The sequence below is a fragment of the Mercenaria mercenaria genome, chromosome 3 (assembly GCF_021730395.1).
Source record: "Mercenaria mercenaria strain notata chromosome 3, MADL_Memer_1, whole genome shotgun sequence".
Classification (NCBI taxonomy): domain Eukaryota; kingdom Metazoa; phylum Mollusca; class Bivalvia; order Venerida; family Veneridae; genus Mercenaria; species Mercenaria mercenaria.
The window spans coordinates 54,046,779-54,066,257 of NC_069363.1; the positions used below are offsets into that span (position 1 = coordinate 54,046,779).

Genomic DNA, 19,479 nt, shown 5'->3' on the forward strand with positions numbered 1-19,479 from the left:
CATTCAGTGAACCTGACTGTTAATGAACTATTGACATTTAGCTCTCAGAAGGCACTGATCATAATCACACTGATAATGTTTATATAGGAAGTAATACAAGAAAAACAACTGCTACCAGCAGAAACATTTTTTTACTTTTTCACTGTATTCCAGCACTCCCAGGCCCTTATTAATATTCTTACTAGGGAGCAGTGGGGGCACAAGTTGAGGGCAAAGACATAGTGCCCCTGTGATATCGTCCGAAAGCATAATCTTTCAAGAGATTTCTGGAAACCTGCTCACATGCAAAACTTTTATCAAATTTCTGTATACAAAAGGGACATAATTTTGACAAAATGTAAACCAGAGTTGTGTAACTTGCCCTCCTAGGTCACCTCATCATGCTAAAGCCATGTGGAGTTCAAAAACATTCACCGTTTTAGTTTCTTACATGCAAAACTTTAATGATGACTCGGATGATGACTAAAAGATGACAAAGTTTCAAATAGTACAGCTAGTAAAATCGAGGTGACGGTCAAACAACCTTGTTTAGGTCTTCACTTAAACTGGCAAAGAATCAGCATTGCCAACAGAACACCTGTCAAATACATCTTCTGAAACTATCCCCACGAAACCAACAACAATAGCTGAAGTACACAAAACAAGATATATTACCAGATGAAATTTTAAGAATAAACAAGAGATCACAGAGTGATCTTGGCGCCCACCAATGTGCCATTTTTGAGAACTCCAAAATTTTAAGACTTATTGACTAGCTCAAGGTCAAATTTCATTTCCATACAAAACACTGTGCATGTGGTCAAAATTCGAAACCTGTAGCTTGAGAAATGTGAAAGTAGGTCACTATATCAATTTCAAGGACAAAGTTCTTTGTACACAAAACTATGCATGTGCATCAAGTTTGAAGGCTGTAATTTGATAAATTTGAAAGTAGGTCACTAGGTCAATCTTAAGGTCAAAGTTGATTTTGGTACACAAAACTATGCAAGTGGTCCAAATTTGAAGGCTGTAGCTTTAGAAATGTGAAAGTAGGTCACTAGGTCAAAACCAAGGTCAAATTACACTTCAGAATACAAATCTATACATGTGGTCCAAATTTAAAGCCTGTATATTCAAAAATGTGAAAGTAGGTCACTAGGTCAATGTCAAGGGCAAAGTTTGCTTCGGTACACAATCCTATGCATGTACGTCTAAATTTGAAGCCTGTACCTACAGAAATGTGAAAGTAGGTCACTAGGTCAATCTTAAGGTCAAAGTTCATTTCAGTACACAAAACTATGCGAGAGGTCCAAATTTGATGGCTGTAGCTCGAGAAATGTGAAAGTAGGTAACTAGGTCAAAATCAAGGTCAAATTTTAGTTTGGAACACAGAACTATGCATGTGGTCCAAATTTGAGGCCTGTATCTTCAATAATGTGAAAGTAGGTCACTAGGTCAATGTAAAGGTCAAAGTTTGTTTCGGTACACAAAATTATGCATGTGGTCCAAATTTGAAGGCTGTAGCTTGAGAAATGTGAAAGTAGGTCACTTGGTCAAAATGAAGGTCAAATTTCATTTCGGAACACAAAACTATGCATGTGGTCCAAATTTGAAGGCTGTAGCTCGAGAAATGTGAAAGTAGGTCACTAGGTCAAAATCAAGGTCAAATTTTATTTCTGAACACAGAACTATGCATGTGGTCCAGATTTGAAGCCTGTACCTTCAAAAACGTGAAAGTAGGTCACTAGGTCAATATCAAGGTCAAAGTTTTTTTCAGTGCACAAAACTATGCATGTGGTCCTAATTTGAAGGTTGTAGCTACAGAAATGTGAAAGTAGGTCACTAGGTCAAAATCAAGGTCAACTCGTGTCAAGGTTCATCTTGCCACTCAAAACCATACAGGTGGTCCAAACTTGAATGTTGTAGGTTATTGACAAGAAGATTTTAAAAGCTTTTCCCTATATAAGTCTATATGAACCATGTGATCCCCAGGGCGGGGCCATAATTGACCCTAGGGGATGATTTGAACAAACTTGGTAGAGAACCACTAGATGATGCTACATTACAAATGCCAAAGCCCTAGGCTTTGTGGTTTGGACAAGAAGATTTCCAAAGTTTTTCCCTATATAAGTCTTTGTAAACAATGTGACCCCCGGGGCGGGGCCATATTTGACCCTAGGGGAATAATTTGAACAATCTTAGTAGAAGACCACTAGATAATGTCGCATACAAAATATCAAAGCCCTAGGCCCTGTGTTTTTGAATAAGAGGTTTTTCAAAGTTTTTCCCTATATAAGTCTATATAAACCATGTGACCCCCGGGGCGGGGCCATATTAGACCCCAGGGAAATAATTTGAATCATTTTGGTAGAGGACCACTAGATGATGTTTCATACCAAATATCAAAGCTCTAGGCTCTGTGGTTTTGGACAAGAAGATTTTCAAGTTTTTCCCTATATAAATCTATGTAAATTATAGAAATAAACAAAGGGCCATAACTCACTAAAGAATTGTTGAACCAGTCTGATTTTCACAACTAGGGTACCAATACATCATTCTGACAAAGTTTGGTCAAAATCCCCCTGGTAGTTTCTGAGGAGATGCGATAACGAGAAATTGTTAACGGAAGGACGGAAGGACGGAAGGACGGACGTCGGACCACGGATGCAGAGTGATTTGAATAGCCCACCATCTGATGATGGTGGGCTAAAAAACATTCTTTAAGTTATCCATAGAGCCAAACAAGATACAAATTGTTAGTAAAGTCAGTGAAGAATATGCCGGACTGTTTTCCACTTTCCATTTTTACAATATCGCACATTGCTCTCGGGAATGACATTATGGGATCGGTGATTGGATTGCAGACATCTTGAGGCCTCAGAGGACTGTTTCTAATTTTCAGCCGAGTGATTCTGATTTAAATCACGATTCAGTAATTTGCTTTGAAGTAATTATGGAACCCTTGAGCAAAGAAACTCTTTTCTGAGGACACTGTAATCAGTTTCATTTTACATAACAAATTCATGGATTAAACTTCATTCAGGAATAAACGAAACACGTCAGCCTATAAGGTCTTGTATGGCATATCATAAGGCATGCCATTTTCCTCTTATCAAACCTTAACTAGATTTATCACTAAAAGCGATTAATACCCCTCCCTTCCCCCACCAATGCCGCTTTGATACAGGGAAAGCAAAACGTTGTGATCATGACCTTTGACCTTCAAGTGTGATCTTGACCTTGGACCTAGTGACCTGGGTTGTGCCCTCCCCATGTCATCTTGATGAGGTAAACAATAATTATTGATGCTAGTTTAATGAAAATATTCCTAGCAATGCATGGTGCATGTCAGTTCATCACAGTGAACAATCCCTCACATTGTCCCTGAGAAACCAGCTTACATACAAAAACTTGAAACCTGGTGAAACAGTCCAAAAAGGGGCATAACCTATATTATATAGAAGTTTAGTAGCTACAACACAGAGTTATGGTATCGCATCATCAGAGTCGTTTCAATCCATTCCTTCTGATTAACCCTTATGCTGGACACGATTGACTCTGCCTTTGCAGCCAATATAGATCATGATCAGCCTGCACATGTCTTGTCTGATCATGATCTGCAGTGTTCGCCATTCAGTCAGTACCTTTGGTAATCACCCCTTTTAACAGTTAATGGTACTGTCCAAACTGAAAGATAGACAAGTCCATTATGGAAGTTTAGCAGAGTAAGGGTTAAGTTGAACTTAAGATGATGAAACTACAAATTACTCCTTCTTCATGTGCTCAGCATGTGAGGACAATCTATGACAGCAGTATTTACTGTTTCATTCTAGAAAACAAACTCTTGTTACAACTCATTTTGTGGAAATGTCAACGGAAGTAAGGAGGCAAATATTCTATTTTTTCTGGAATAACAAATATTTTTTCAATCTAGAAACAAAGATATGACAATTCCCTTTTACTGCCCGGACCAAATGTCGGGTATATGTAAACACTGTGTACATCTCATCAATAAATTTTGTTTGTCTTTAATTTGGTGTGGAAACAGCCAAAGTTTGAGTAAAGATATCAAGTTACAAAATTCTATATTTCAGTGTTACTTGCTGACTGTAAAAGAGACATGCTTGGACACTTTAGAGATGTGTGGTTCTAAGATATGAGATGTGTGGATAGTTCAGAGAGATGCATGGACAGTCCAGAGAGACCCACGAACAGTTCAGAGAGATGTATGGACAGTTCAGAGAGACGCATGGACAGTTCAAAGGCTTTCTTTGACAACTGTTAATGGCTGACAGACATAAAACATCAGGGAAGACCTACACAGTAACAAATGAAGCCTGGTACACTTGTCTGATATGACATATTTCCACAATGAAATAAGACTTACTTGACACTGCTCCTACATAAATATTTCCTCAATATGGAATGTCTAAATGAAACTGACTTCCTATCTGGCTGTACACAATAAAACCTGACAATTCATGCACTGAAACAGACTTATGAGACTTGAAAAAAAAAACAAAAAAAACAAAGAGTTCTCTCATTACACCATGCTCGGCTATTCGAAGGCTAATGTCAGTAAAATGGATTTCTATCTCAGAACAGATACAGTACAACTTGTATTAAGAGATCAACCCAGGGAATGACAAGAAGCGGTCTCTTAACACAACTGGTCCTTTATGCAACATAATTTGTTCTTTATCAACACAAGATGGGAACTGAAAAAGTGGTCTCTTAATGCAAGTAGTAAATTCCCTGTAAAATTATAAGCATTTTCCAGAAACAGTTTTATGTCAATGACAATGCACACACTGAAACAGTCAATTGAAAATGCACACACTGAAACAGTTTTGTCACTCGACCATGCACATACTGAAACAGTCTTGTCACTCAACAATGCAAAAAATGAAACAGTTTTGTCACTCGACAATGCACATACTGAAACAGTTTTGTCACTCGTCAATGCACATACTGAAACAGTCTTGTCACTCGACAATGCACATACTGAAACAGTCTTGTCACTCGAAAATGCACATTCTGAAACAGTCTTGTAACTCAACAATGCACACACTGAAACAGTCCGTCACTCGACAATGCACACACTGAAACAGTCTTGTCACTCGACAATGCACATACTGAAACAAGTTTTGTCACTTGACAATGCACACACTCATGGGTGAAAGTTGGAAAAACTGAAAATACTGAAAAAGAATATCTGGGGGCCTGGGGGCCGATAGGACCCCCGGTGGGTCCAGGGCAAAGCCCTGGCCAGGGGTCCAGGGGGCCTGAAATAATGCCTTTACGAAGTACTGTACAAAGCTTTTCCTGATAAGTAGAGTCATCTAAGAGTCCTCTGCATTTCAGTTTTTGAGACTTCTGCAAACATGAATTCAAGACCTTATTCTTCAAAAATTAATTTGTCATTTTATTATTTCCACATTATTTCACAATATACAATGCAATAACATTCAAAATCTTATCATTGTTATTGTTTGTTGTCTCAATGGAATTCAGTGATAAGATCTGTCCTTCAAGTTTTTTCTTTAGGTCATCCTTCTAATTTTTGGCAATGCTATATGTGTTTACATAATTGTGGTCTTGTCAAGAGCAGGTTTATCCTCATCTAACCGTTTTGTGAATTTCAGCAGCTCTGCATGGGGCTAATGTAAATGGCAGTGTCAACTTTGGAAGGCTATGGTTATGGCGTGTTGTTTAGCCACCCTGTCTTGCATAGATTCAGTGTTCTTAGTAACTTAAGAAGAACCTGGCAGAACCTGAAAGTAAACAAATGGACTCATTATTTAATGACATACAACATTATACAGTAGAGCCAACAAAAGACCAGTCCAAAATTGTAACGACCATGTATATATGTATTTTTTTTTTCTTCTAAAAAATCGGGAATAGGTTCCCCTAACATATTGGCTTCATTGATTTAAACGGACACTTTGCTTCTGGGCTCATAAGTTGAGGACTAGTTAAACTAATATTTACTCAGTAGTAACAGACCAGTTCCAGCAAGCAACAGTGTATATGGCCAGTAAAGCAGGGAGAAGACAGAAGAAAGGAAGAGGGTGGGGTCACATCCATGCCAAAATTGCCTGAATTAAGAATACAGTAATAAGTATGAAGTTTAGGTAACATTGTAAGACTGTGTTTCAGTCTTTTGGGGTATGTTGAAAACCCATTTTTTATTTGAATCTGAGGCTAGTCCAAATAATTGTAATCGAGAGTTGAATATCGTTAATATTTTTTTGACTGTCGATATCCGCCTCCGAGTACAAACCAGAAAAGGAAAAGAATGTGATAGCACTGTCCCCTTCTTTACGTAAATAACATCCAACGAAATCTGTTGGGCGGGAATTATGTTATAATAAAGCAACAGATCAAAAAAAGAAATACATACATAGAAAGCCTGTAATTTTTCCTTTCCAAAGATGTATATATTATCTACATTCCTTAAAAAAGTTTCAAACTATGGCAGTTAAAAAAATTCAGAGGTTTAAATCGCGTGTACTACATATTGGAAAATGGCCGATACAGGTAAACACATTACTACACGAAGCGTTTTCATTGGTCACGCCTCCGACCGCCATTACATGAAGACGATTGAAATGTTTATTTAAATTTTTTACAACAGAAATTCTTGATAAATATGTCATGTTCTTATGTTTTTTATTTACTATTTATGATTTAAAACAACAGGTAAGCTGTTAGGGCTAAAAAAAAATCGTGACTACTGAAAAATCGTTATTTCAATCGACCACAGTTTCCACCACAGTTTTGATTGTTTCTGGTTGAGACCTCTAGGTAGACAACATAAGATATCAAAATGTAAAATCGGTCTACCCGAGGTCTCATTATTTAGACTAAATCCGAGGCATATTTGTCATGGATGCTTGAGAATCTCTTCCACATAGATCAAGTATTTATAAACAGATAATGTAAATCATCTCACCTCATTGAGTCATTCCCAGTTTTCGCAACTCAAATGTTTTTCTGGTGTTTGGCGTCCTCGCGGTGAAGTCTGAGGCCTTTCTTTCCATTGGATTTGTAATTAATCGTTTTCATAGAAAGTGCAATATGCAACACAGCAAATGTCTACCAGACCATTTCAACCCCTCAGAATCTAACTCGGACAACTGCCATCACTGTTAAATTTTGTTCTTGGCTTGTTGCTCAAACTCTTGACGTTTTAACCTGTTGGTAGAAACTTCATAATGGTTAGATCGGTTTATTTCTTCAAATATTGTGGACATTCGAAATTTCTTCCTCCGATTTGCAGTAATGAACAGGTTTTTGGTTGTCGTAAAAGGAGGTCATAAAGTATCACGCGTGCAGAAATGATTCATTAACCATCGGTTACAAACGGTTACACACGGAAATTTCGAATAGCATCTTCAGTCTTATCCGCAGAAATAACCGATCTACAGTCTATTTCTGGATGAATAATCGCCAGCGTTCAGATATTTTCGGCTATCGAATAATGATACATAGGGCATTCCTAACGGAAAAGGACGATCATACTGTTGCAATCAGCGCTATTTTTAGCATCCTGGAAAATATGAATGTCATTATTTTGCAATTGATAGATGACCGAACTGGACGTTACCCTCCTCTCTCTCTCTCTCCACCCCGCCCCTGAAAACCTCATCGGATTTACACGATTTGGAAAAATGACCTTTGGGAAGGTCCAAAATAAGGAATTCCGTCATAATACGGAAAACTTTCAACCATGCACACTGAAACAGTCAACTGAAAATGCACATTCTGAAACAAGTCTTGTCACTCGACAATGCACACACTGAAACAGTATTGTCACTCGATAATGCACACATTGAAACAGTCAACTGAAAATGCACATTCTGAAACAATCTTGTCACTCGACAATGCACACACTAAAAAAGTCTTGTCACTCAACAATGCACACACTGAAACAAGTCTTGTCACTCGACAATGCACACACTGAAACAGTCTTGTCACTCGACAAGGCACATACTGAAACAAGTCTTGTCACTCGACAAGGCACACACTGAAACAGTCTTGTCACTCGACAAGGCACATACTGAAACAGTTTTGTCACTCGACAATGCATATACTGAAACAAGTCTTGTCACTCGACAATGCACATACTGAAACAGTCTTGTCACTCGACAATGCACACACTGAAACAGTTTTGTCATCACTGCACTACGACATTACCAAACATAATGAACATGTCACTGCAAGCATACAGAAACAGGTCACTTAAAATGCACACTGAAACAGTTTCAACTGAAGCACATACTGAAACAGTTTGTCTCGACATGCATACTGAACAATCTTGTCTACAAGCACACAGAAAGTCATACAATGAAAATGCACTACAAACTGAACAGTTCTTTCACTCAAGGCACCAAAGTGCTCAGCATACTGAAACAGTCTGCATCATTCGCCACAATGCACATACTGAAACAGTCTTGTCACTCGAACAATGCACATACTGAAACAGTTTCATACAAGATCTGAAACGATTTGTATGACATGCACATATGAAACATGTCACAAATGAATACTGAACGTCTTGTCAGATCAAATTGCTCAGTAATTCAAGGGCATAATCCAAGAGTGCCTTAGGCGATTGGCTTAGTTATCGAAATTGCCAGATATTATGCCCACAAACATTGTCAGCAAGTCTGGTAAAGATACGATGAAAACTGTTCAACTTAGAGAGCGGACAAGGCTAAATTCGCAGTTTTTCGAGTAATTCAAGGGCCATAATCCTAGAATGCCTTGGGCAATTTGGCTAGTTATCGAATCTGGCCGAGATATTATGCCCACAAACATTGTCAGCAAGTTTGGTGAAGATCGGATGAAAACTGTTTGACTTAGAGAGCGGACAAGGCTAAATTTGCAGTTTTTCGAGTAATTCAAGGGCCATAATCCAAGAGTGCCTTGGGCAATTTGGCTGGTTATCGAACTCTGGCCGAGATATTATGCCCACAAACATTGTCAGCAAGTTTGGTGAAGATCGGACGAAATCTGTTTGACTTAGAGAGCGGACAAGGCTAAATTCGCTGTTTTTCCAGTAATTCAGGCCATTATCCAAGAGTGTCTGGGCGATTCTGTACGACTCTGCTGAGAATATGCCCAAATGTCGCAGTTGTAAGATCGAGAAATTTTGACTTGAAGCACAAGGCTAAATACCTGTTTTCCAGTAATCAAGGATTATCCAAGAGTGCTGGGATTTGATGGTTATCAAAATGCAGATATTATGCCAAAATGTCACAAGTTGTGAAATCATGAAAACTGTTGACTTGAGAGCGACAAGCTAAATGACTGGTCTTGAGTAATTCAATAAATACCAAGTGCCTTGCAGATGTTGGCGTTATAAAATGGCCAAAAGTATTAGTACAACTGAAACAGTAGCAGTTGGAAATGCACATGAATGAACTGTTCACTTGACAATGCTTGCACACTGAAACGCCTAGTGACTTGAAAAGTATGTCACATGAAACGCACTATGTGACTTGAAAATGTAGAGCAATAAAAGACTAATGCACTTGAAAATGTCAACACTGAAACATGACTAATAGTATTGAAATCACTTACAATGAACACAAATGAACTGTCACTTACAATGTACACATGAAAGAGTCTTATGTGACTTGAAAATATGTTCAATGAAACACACTGATGTGACTTGAAAATGTATGTAGACAATGAAACAGACTAATGCAACTTGAAAATGCACACACTGAAACTGACTAATGAGACTTGAAAATGCCTTCAATGAAACACACTAATGTGACTTGAAAATGTATGTAGACAATGAAACTGACTAATGTGACTTGAAAATGTATGTAGACAATGAAACAGACTAATGCGACTTGAAAATGCACACAATGAAACTGACTAATGTTACTTGTAAATGCCTTCAATGAAACACACTAATGTAACTTGAAAATGTATGTAGACAATGAAACTGACTAATGTGACTTGAAAATGTATGTAGACAATGAAACAGACTAATGCGACTTGAAAATGCACACACTGAAACAGACTAATGTGACTTGAAAATGTACACAATGGAACAGTCTAATATGACTTGTAAATGTCTTCAATGAAAACGTCTAATGTGACTTGAAAATGTCTTCAATATAAAAACACTAATGTGACTTGAAAATGCACACAATGAAACAGTCTAATGTGACTTGAAAATAACTTCAATTCTTTAAAATACACTAACTCTCTAATGTGATTTGACAAAGCACACACTAAAACTGCCTACTATTAAATGTGAATTGACAGTGTGCACACCGAAAAAGATCTGACATGATGTGACATGAAAATGCACATACTGAAACAATTTTGAAATATGTGACTTGACAGTGCACACCTTTATACAGACTTGTGTGACTTACACAATGTACACACTGCACAGAATGACACAATTCATGTCTTGACAATGTCTACCTGTAACTTGGCAATGAACACACTGAGGCAAGCTATGTTTTCACAACAGTCATATGTGACACTGAAAGACACTTGTGTGACTTGACAATGTCTACCTGTGACCTGACAATGGATACACTATCTGACAATGCACACAATGAAACAGCCTTATGTGACTACATGGAAAGCTTGAAAATTTCCACACCGAAACGCTCTCAATATAAGACATGTGAATTGGCATTTTCACCAATTTGACAAGGGAGAGAAAATATCATCATCAAACAAAAAGCATTTTCAGAGAAAACCTCTTGTGCATTCTTTCATGCAGTGTTTATTTTGATGAAGGAGGCATCAGATCTAATCAGCAATCTGTTCTCTGTCATCACCAACAATTTACAGTTTCTACACTCAGTGATCTTATGGCCCTTGTAATACTATTTGAAGACTGCTCTGGGAAATCAGTGAGGTCAGAAACAATCAGCTTATATTATGATCATGTCTGAATTTATGAAGACAACATTTCTCGTTTTCTGTTGTTATTATGTCGGAATGATGCTGTTCCTCTTTTTTTATTTTATATATGGCATCTCAAAGAAAAGTTCTTTTGATGTTGTTGAATAATTATAATAAGCAGTCAAAAGTCGATTTTAACACCCATTTGAATGGTGTGTAAGAGTCACAGGAAGTTCAGTAATTGCTATTATTTCCCTTGAAACAGACCATTTTCAGTGTGGAATGCTTTAATGTTTGTCAACCAACTGTCACATGCTGGAAATTGTCAACATGTCACCATTATTCATGAGTCTAGCAGTAATAAATAGGAATAAACGATTGGCTGCTAGCAAATTAGCAGACGATTATACTTTGCAAGGATATATTACCTTGACAAATGTCATTTCGTTTTTCGTTGCCCTGGCGTCTTTATTCATATACAGTTACAACCGTTCCATGCTGAGGCAACAAACTCTAATTGTCTGTCCTCAAGTTCAATAAAATGTCACAATCTTTTTTAATTACACAGCAGCTCCTAACCTCATTAACACCCCCAGATGCCACTCTGATACAGGGAAAGTAAATGTTGTGACCTTGACTTTGTAGGGATAATACACGTTTTTTTGTGTATTAACGTCTGCAGAAGCCCGCAGGATTGTTTGTGACCAAGACCAAAGGTCAAGGTCACAAACATATCCCAAGGGCTTATGCAGGCGTTAATACACAAAACAAACGTGTATTGTCGCTATTCTTGCATAAAAAAACTTACACGACGACTAAATGCATTGTTTTCATATGTGATGACTTGACGATTCCGGTACATTTTTTATTTACCATTCTTGTTGTTCTTGGAAACGGTAAACATGTTTTAAATATCCATAACCGGGGCACACATAACAACAACACTACTAAAAGCGTGATTTGAAGGTTTCTGAGCATCTTATTTTTATTTTAGTTATTACAAACGTTACATTACACATAATTTTGCATATAACTTAAAATTTGATAAACAGGAACAAAATTATTTTAAGAATAACAACTTCACATTCGAATTATTTTGAGTACAAACAAACAGAGTACGGATGAGTACGAAGCTAGTGACTAGCTTTCGAGGTTTATTGTATGAATTCTGCGAACAATCAGGTAAAAAGAAACCGACTGATACTAACAAAAATCATTAATATAATACCTAACAAGAGCTGTCGGAGGACAGCAACGCTCGACTATTCAACAGCCTTGTCAATTGAATGAATACAAAAGTCGAAAATGGGGCATAATTTTGTAAAATGCAAAGTAGAGGTATTGAACCTCTGTACTGCATGTCATATCATGACAGTGAACAAGTGTGTGAAGTTTCAATCCTTTCCAATTTGTGGATACTGAGATACCAGCTTACATACAAAAACTTAACCAAAACTGCTAAGTCAAAGGGGCATAATTTTGTAAAAATGCAAAGCAGAGTTATGGGACCTTCACAGTGCATGTTAGATCATGACAGTGAACAAGTGTGTGAAGTTTCAATCCAATCCAATTAGTGGATACTGAGATATCAGATTACATACAAAAATTTAACCAAAAACTGCTAAGTCGAAAAAGGGGCATAATTTTGAAAAAAAAGAGTAGAGTTACGGGACTTGCTTAGTGCATGTCAGATCATGACAGTGAACAAGTATGTGAAGTTTCAATCCATTCCCATTAGTAAGTACTGAGATACCAGCTTACATACAAAACCTTAACCAAAAATTTCTAAGTCGAAAAAGGGGCATAATTTTGTAAAAAAGCAAAAAAGAGTTACGGAACCTGTGCAATGTAAGTCAGTTTGTCACAGTGAATAAGTGTGTGAAGTTTCAATCCATTCCCACAAGTGGTTACTGAGATACCAGCTTACATACAAAACCTTAACCAAAAATTTCTAAGTCGAAAAAGGGGCATAATTTTGTAAAAAAGCAAAAAAGAGTTATGGAACCTGTGCAATGTAAGTCAGTTTGTCACAGTGAATAAGTGTGAAGTTTCAATCCATTCCCACAAGTGATTACTGAGATACCAGCTTACATACAAAACCTTAACCAAAATCGGGACGCGGACGCCGACGCATGGGCGAGTCCAATAGCTCTACTATTCTATGAATAGTCGAGCTAAAAACGGGCAATAGCACAAGTTACACGCGATACTTATTTATTCACAGTTATTTACAATAACTGAACAGACAACAGTTAAACATACTATGGATTACATTGTATCTATAATGCTACAAGAAGAGGTTATTATGGAAGAAACAAGAATGCAGATGCCAAATATCAGTCTGCGCAGAAATACATTCATACGTCCCTGGCAAAGCATTTCAAAAATAAAAATCATGTATTAACAGCACGTGAATTGCCTTGTTTGCACACGATTTTCTCCCGTTTATACATGGGCGGATCCGGTGAAAAAAGTAGTTTTTATGCAAGAATAAACTTTGAGACCTGCATTGTATACTCTGCAAACAATCTTGATAAGGTTAACAACTGATGCTTACTAAGTCCTTCAAGAGGTTAAAAAATATATCATGCAGACACAACTTTAAGCAATCTGATCACTGACCTTTAAGTGTGACCTTGACCTTGGACCTAATTGGTTTAATGCACTCTGCATGTCATCTGGATGTAGTGCATATCATCTTGATAAAGTCAACAAACTTACGAAAATCCTTCAACTGGTTAAGAACAGGTGGAGTGAACACGAATTTAAACTATTTGACCTTTGCTCTGCAAAATATGATTATTATTATTGATATATATTGTCTCAATGAGGTAAACAACTGATGCTAGTTTTATGAAAATCTTTCAAGCTGTTTAGAAGGTAGGAGCAGACGCAAAGTTAAGCAACATGACCTTTGACCTCCAAGTGTGACCTTGACCATGCACCTAGTGACCCTTGGTTGTGCACTTTGCACGCTGTCTTGATGAAGTTAATAACTGATATTAGTTTTAAGAAAATCTTCGCAGTGATTAAGACATGGTTCATACACATTCTTTCAGACAAAATTCCCTGACATTTCCCTGACTTTTCCCTGACATGAAAGCATTTTGTCCCTGACTTTTTGGTTCGGTACAAACCAAGTCACCTAGTATGACTTTTGCTATCTTAAAATGTGCACATTTAGTGGTTCAATTTTAAATGAAAAATAGAATGTTGGTAGTGATGGGCCGATTAGCGGATATAATCGATTGACGGCTAGAAAAGTCCAACCGATTCCGATAATCGATTATGTTTTCTCAGAGTCGATAGCGGGTACGAATCTACACGGGTATGAACGAAGGTTTCCGAAGGGAAATACGGTGCGTGAGAATTTATGTTTACCTTAGAAATATCCGAAATATGGACTACCTGCATGCATAACGGATAAAACAGAAGTATGCCGACAATCAAACGTTAGTATTTCGTTTCAGTTATCCAATGAAAATGGATTTAACATCTTACAGTTAGGATCAGCTGTTAACATGGCGGCGTCCATAGCGTCAATAAAAGTGGGGCCAAAAAAATTAACGAAACATTGATAAATTTCCGTATTTTACAACGGTATGCCAGAGGGAATTTATCTGTTGAAACTGGACACTAATGCAGTCAAATTTCAGTGTCCATGACGTAATTTCAATAGAAAGAACTTTTGTGTTTCAGTTGCAGTTGTCATAATTTTTTTTCTGCCAAAATTCCGTTTACCCAGTATCGCTGACCAGTGTACATATGGAAACCAAAGAAGTATAAAATACAAAAAATCTTACTACTATAAATCCAGGGTTTTCCCTAGGAAATTTATGTCCCCCTAAATTTATTTTTCTGGAAAAAAAGGGACTATTTTGGGGGACATGTTTGGATTTGCTTGAATACTTTGATACTCTTTTGGATTTTTATAGCTCTTTGTGGAAACAGATTAAACTCTTGATTTTTATCTGATCATTTTTTACCAAGCTTCATGGCATTGTTATATGCAATAGCAACAAGTAGCTGGAACCTGGTGCTGCTCAGAAGTGTCAGGCTATGGTAACCATTGTATGAATATATTAATATTACCGAAAAATAACTGAATTCATTTTATGATTTTCTACAATCACTATTTTTGTCAGCCGGAGAAAGACTGAAACATCTGTACTTCCTTGCTATATGCTAGATATGTTACAGGTACAGGTATACCAGTCAACTGTCACAAATGACAGCTATGAGTCTACGATACATGTATGTAAACCAGATTGCAATTTATTGTTGTTTCCCTGTCTGCAACTAATTAATCATTACTAAACAAGTTTCTGTTTACCATGAACCAGCTTTAAAACATCTGATTAATGGTAGTTCTTTATTTTTCAAAAGAGCATATGAATTTTAAGTAAAACAGTCACTTTAAAGACATGACTATCTGAATAAACAAGTATGAAAATAAATAACATTTAACCGATTATTTTTCCGATACATCGCATCGGTTTGCTAACCGATTCCAACCGATAATCGGTTGGAGTTTTCCAACCGATGTCCCATCACTAAATGTTGGCCTCCACCACCCCTACAGCCAACCCTTACCTCCTTTTTTGACAAACATTTACATTGTTTAATATTTTGTTTGTTTATTCCAAATCAACTGGATATGGAGCTGGTGATTATACAAAACACATTGGCAAGCAAAATGACATGAATTATCATGCATTACAAAGTAATCAAATACACTGTTTCAAACAAACAAATGTTTTTATGTTATGACCAATAGACAATAAAGCAATTACTTTTGGAAACCTGAACATATTAGCCAAATCGAACTGTTTTTCTGAACATAGCTTTACTAAATTACATTAAAATGGAATTGTCATTCTGATTACCAATTAAAAAGAGTAACATCTATAGGATATATACCATGCAAAACACCTTGGTAGCAAAAGCATGTCTTTAAGGTTTCGATGGAGGCCTTGAGAAACAAAAATCAAACAACACCAAATCATAGAAAGAAAGAGTTGTTTGACATGAAAATTGAACAGCATGTAAAACATGTATATTACTTTACGAAACAAGTGTCAGTATACTGATATAAACATTGAATTCCGGAAAAGGGCTGCCTAAAGGGGCTCCACTTCCGGACAGTTAAACGCCTTTAAAAACTCACCATTTTCAAAGAACAGTTACACATGTTCGTTTTGATGCGTTTGCAATAGCGTGCGAGTGGTGAAATTTCGCATAACAAGGTGGAACACAGTTTTCAGCAATTGTTTATCTTTATTTCTTTACAAATGGCATTCATTTTCAAAGGGAGACAACTGTTCCCGATTATTTTAAGTACAAATGGCATTCATTTTCAAAGGGAAACAACTTTTTCCGATTATTTTAAGTAATCTTTGAGAAAAAGTTGTCTCCCTTTGAAAATGAATGCCATTTGTAAAGAAAAAAAGATACTGAACAAGACAACAATACAAAGGATTTAGGAAGTGTTCAGTTTCTCTTGCAGTGATGATATCTTGGCATCTAGCTCACCTTTACAAATTGTTGCCTAACCAGATCAGTAAATTCCCTGACATTTTCCAAATTGCAAAATTTCCCTGACATTTTGTAAAATTCCCTGACAATTCCCTGACCTTGAAAAAAAATTTTTTTCCCTGACTTTTCCATGACGCGTATGAACCCTGTAAGAAGACATGGAGCAGACACAGAGTTAAGCTACTTGACCTTTAGAATGACCCTGACCTTGGACCAAGTGACCTGGGTTGTCTGCCTTGCAAGTAGTTTTGATATGGTTAACAACAGATATTAGTTTATGATAATCTCCGTCATGGTTTATATAACATTAAGTGGACACACTGTTAAGCTATTTGACCTTTGACCTCCAAGTCTATCCTTGACCCTGGACCTGGTGACCTAGGTTGTGTGCTCTGCTCATCATCTTGATGATGTTAACAAATAATGTTAGTTTAATGAAAATCTTCTACGCAGTGAAGACAAAATGGGGTGGACAGACATTATGTAACCAATATTATCCCAATATACTTTGTATCTGGGAGTAAAATTATTATGTAGATAGGTATAGGGCCTGTAATGAAAGTCAATTTTCTGGAAAATAATAGTACTTCCCAATTACCTAACGAGACTCTGTGCTGCTAAATAGATATACACAGTGGTGTGAGAGGTTCTGCAGATTTGAAAACCTCTCATGAACTAGGTCGGTAAAGCATTTTGCTTGATTGCTTTCTATACTCAAATAAATTTGATTTTCTATATAATGGCTTCAAAATGAAATAATTAACAAAAAACATTTTACAGATGCGCAAAAACATAACCTGAGGAAATCAGTATCTTTCTGATTTATAAATTACTTCTAAATGGAAAAAAGTAAAAACTTTTAGATAAATGAAAATCCTAGCCGCAGAAACAGCATTTATGGTTAAAAGGCATATATTTGAATGTAATCATGTAGCAACAATAATTTGTTATAACAAGACATGACATGTTTTGCCTCCAGTGAAAATTCTCTGAATTTTGTGCACAAATTATTTCTCTGCATGAACAGCATGGCAGTTTTGTGACAGTCTGCTTTTAAAATCATAGCTGAATCATTGGGTTACTTATTCCTAACTGGCTGAAAATACTTTACTATAAATAGTAACAACACTCAACAGGACAGAATTGTCGTATCGAAAACCTAAAGCCTGCTAAACAGACAGTTACTGGCATGCTCTGTGACATTCCTATAATTGGTTAAGGAATAATTATTCAAAACAGTAAATTTATCACTGAATAAAATCTCCCGTTTTCAGTTGACATGTGCAGGAATTGTATCACGGAGATGCTATCCGAGTGATATAACAATATGCATCTGAGCACAAAACACTGATTTTATGCACGACAAAATCACCGTTTGAGATATATAATTTTTCTACAAAATATCAAGGGTAGCTATCTACAACCTTGACCGCCATCCATCAAATATTTGCCTGTTTTGTGTCATATTCATTTTCAGTTTGCTGCTGTGACAACTGATGCTATTATGTAATAATTGTGAGGTAAAAACTGTGGGTTTGTTGCACAAAAATGACACATTTTCTGTTTTCTTTTGCTTTACAGGAAAACAAAATCAGGTTATGCAGAACATATCACAAACAACTCAATAAATGGCAAAGACATGCCTTTGCTGATAATTGGCAAACAATAATGGTCATCTACAGATGACAGGATATCATCTTAATGAAGGCCGAAGTATTCTAAAATTTCTTCCACTCTCAAGGTCACTTTGGCCTTAACCTTTGAACCCTATAATAAACTGAACACAAGCAATCATCAGAAAATGTTTCACCACTGTAGACCCAATGGCTATCCAGCTATTTATCAGCAATTGTTTCTAAATGTCACTGTGACCTTGACCTTTGACCTACTGTTTGAGTAAATCTACTGACCTCAGGAACCCATCCGATTAAGTCTGCCTAATGTAGGCCAAAGGGTTCCATAAACCAAATGGTCTTCTGAACAAGGGAGAGACAACAGTATGACTAACAACCACCATGAGCAAAACAATATACCTCTCTACTTAAAAAAAGAGATCATACAAATTATTTTTTATAAAACTGTAGGCCTCCATGGCCAAGTAGTAAAGGTCGCTGACTTCAAATCAACTGCCCCTTATCGGTGTGGGTTCGAGCCTCACTTGGGGCGTTGAATTCTTCATGTGAGGAAGCCATCCAGCTGGCTTACAGAAGGTCGGTGGTTCTACTCAGGTGCCCTCTCATGATGAAATAATGCACAAAAGGGCACCTGGGGTCTTCCTCCGCCATTAAAGCTATAAAGTCGCCATATGACCTATAATTGTGTCGGAGCGACATTAAACCCCAACAAAATAAATAAATAAAACTTTACTTACAGTAACTATCTCGAGCATTTCTTGTCTTGATATAAAACCATTGCCATCCAGGTCATACATACTGAAAGCCCATTTTAGTTTCTGTTCTAATCTCCCACGTGAGGTTACACTCAGTGCACATATAAATTCTCGAAAATCTATTGTACCATCACTATTTGCATCAAATGTACGGAAAACATGTTCTGCAAATTTTGAAGCATCACCATAAGGAAAAAAGTTTCCATAAATTTTCTTGAATTCTTCAACAGTAAGATGTCCGCTGGGACAGTCTTTCAGGAACCCTTTATACCACTCCTGTAATTCATCATCTGTAAATTCCGTGTTCTGTCGCAGATCTTGCAGCATCTCAGGTTTGAGTTTGCTGTTCGCCTTGCCCATCGCTCAAACTCTTACCACTGAAAATATAAATAAATTTGTTTTGAACGCTCGCAGCTTTCCCAGATACTATTCCCTATACTTGAATAATCCCACCTGCCTTCAAACCAGACCCTTTTGAATCAGTTCTACTGTGGCAACAGCAAAACTTTCTCTACACCACCATTTATGGCCTATTGAGTGAGTTTATAATTATTATTGTCTAGAAATGCCTTTCTTACTAAAAATATCATGTCTTATAAAAGTTCCCTGTTTAAAATTTAAGTTATCACAGTAATTCACATTCTCTCTGATATATCCAACTAATTTAATATGTAATACAGAATATTAAA

At 36.8% G+C, this 19,479-nt stretch overlaps 1 protein-coding gene across 8 annotated transcripts in view; it reads right to left on the reverse strand.

The window, feature by feature from the left end:
• Positions 1 to 19,479, reverse strand: part of LOC123524727 (neurocalcin homolog) — a 128,455-nt gene that overhangs the window by 17,610 nt on the left and 91,366 nt on the right. For all 8 annotated transcript variants that reach the window (XM_045303153.2, XM_045303161.2, XM_045303158.2 and 5 more), the window contains one exon: positions 18,773 to 19,167. In XM_045303153.2, coding sequence (XP_045159088.1) covers positions 18,773 to 19,150 — 378 coding nt within the window. In that variant the 5' untranslated portion in view covers positions 19,151 to 19,167. The remainder of the gene's footprint in view (positions 1 to 18,772; positions 19,168 to 19,479) is intronic.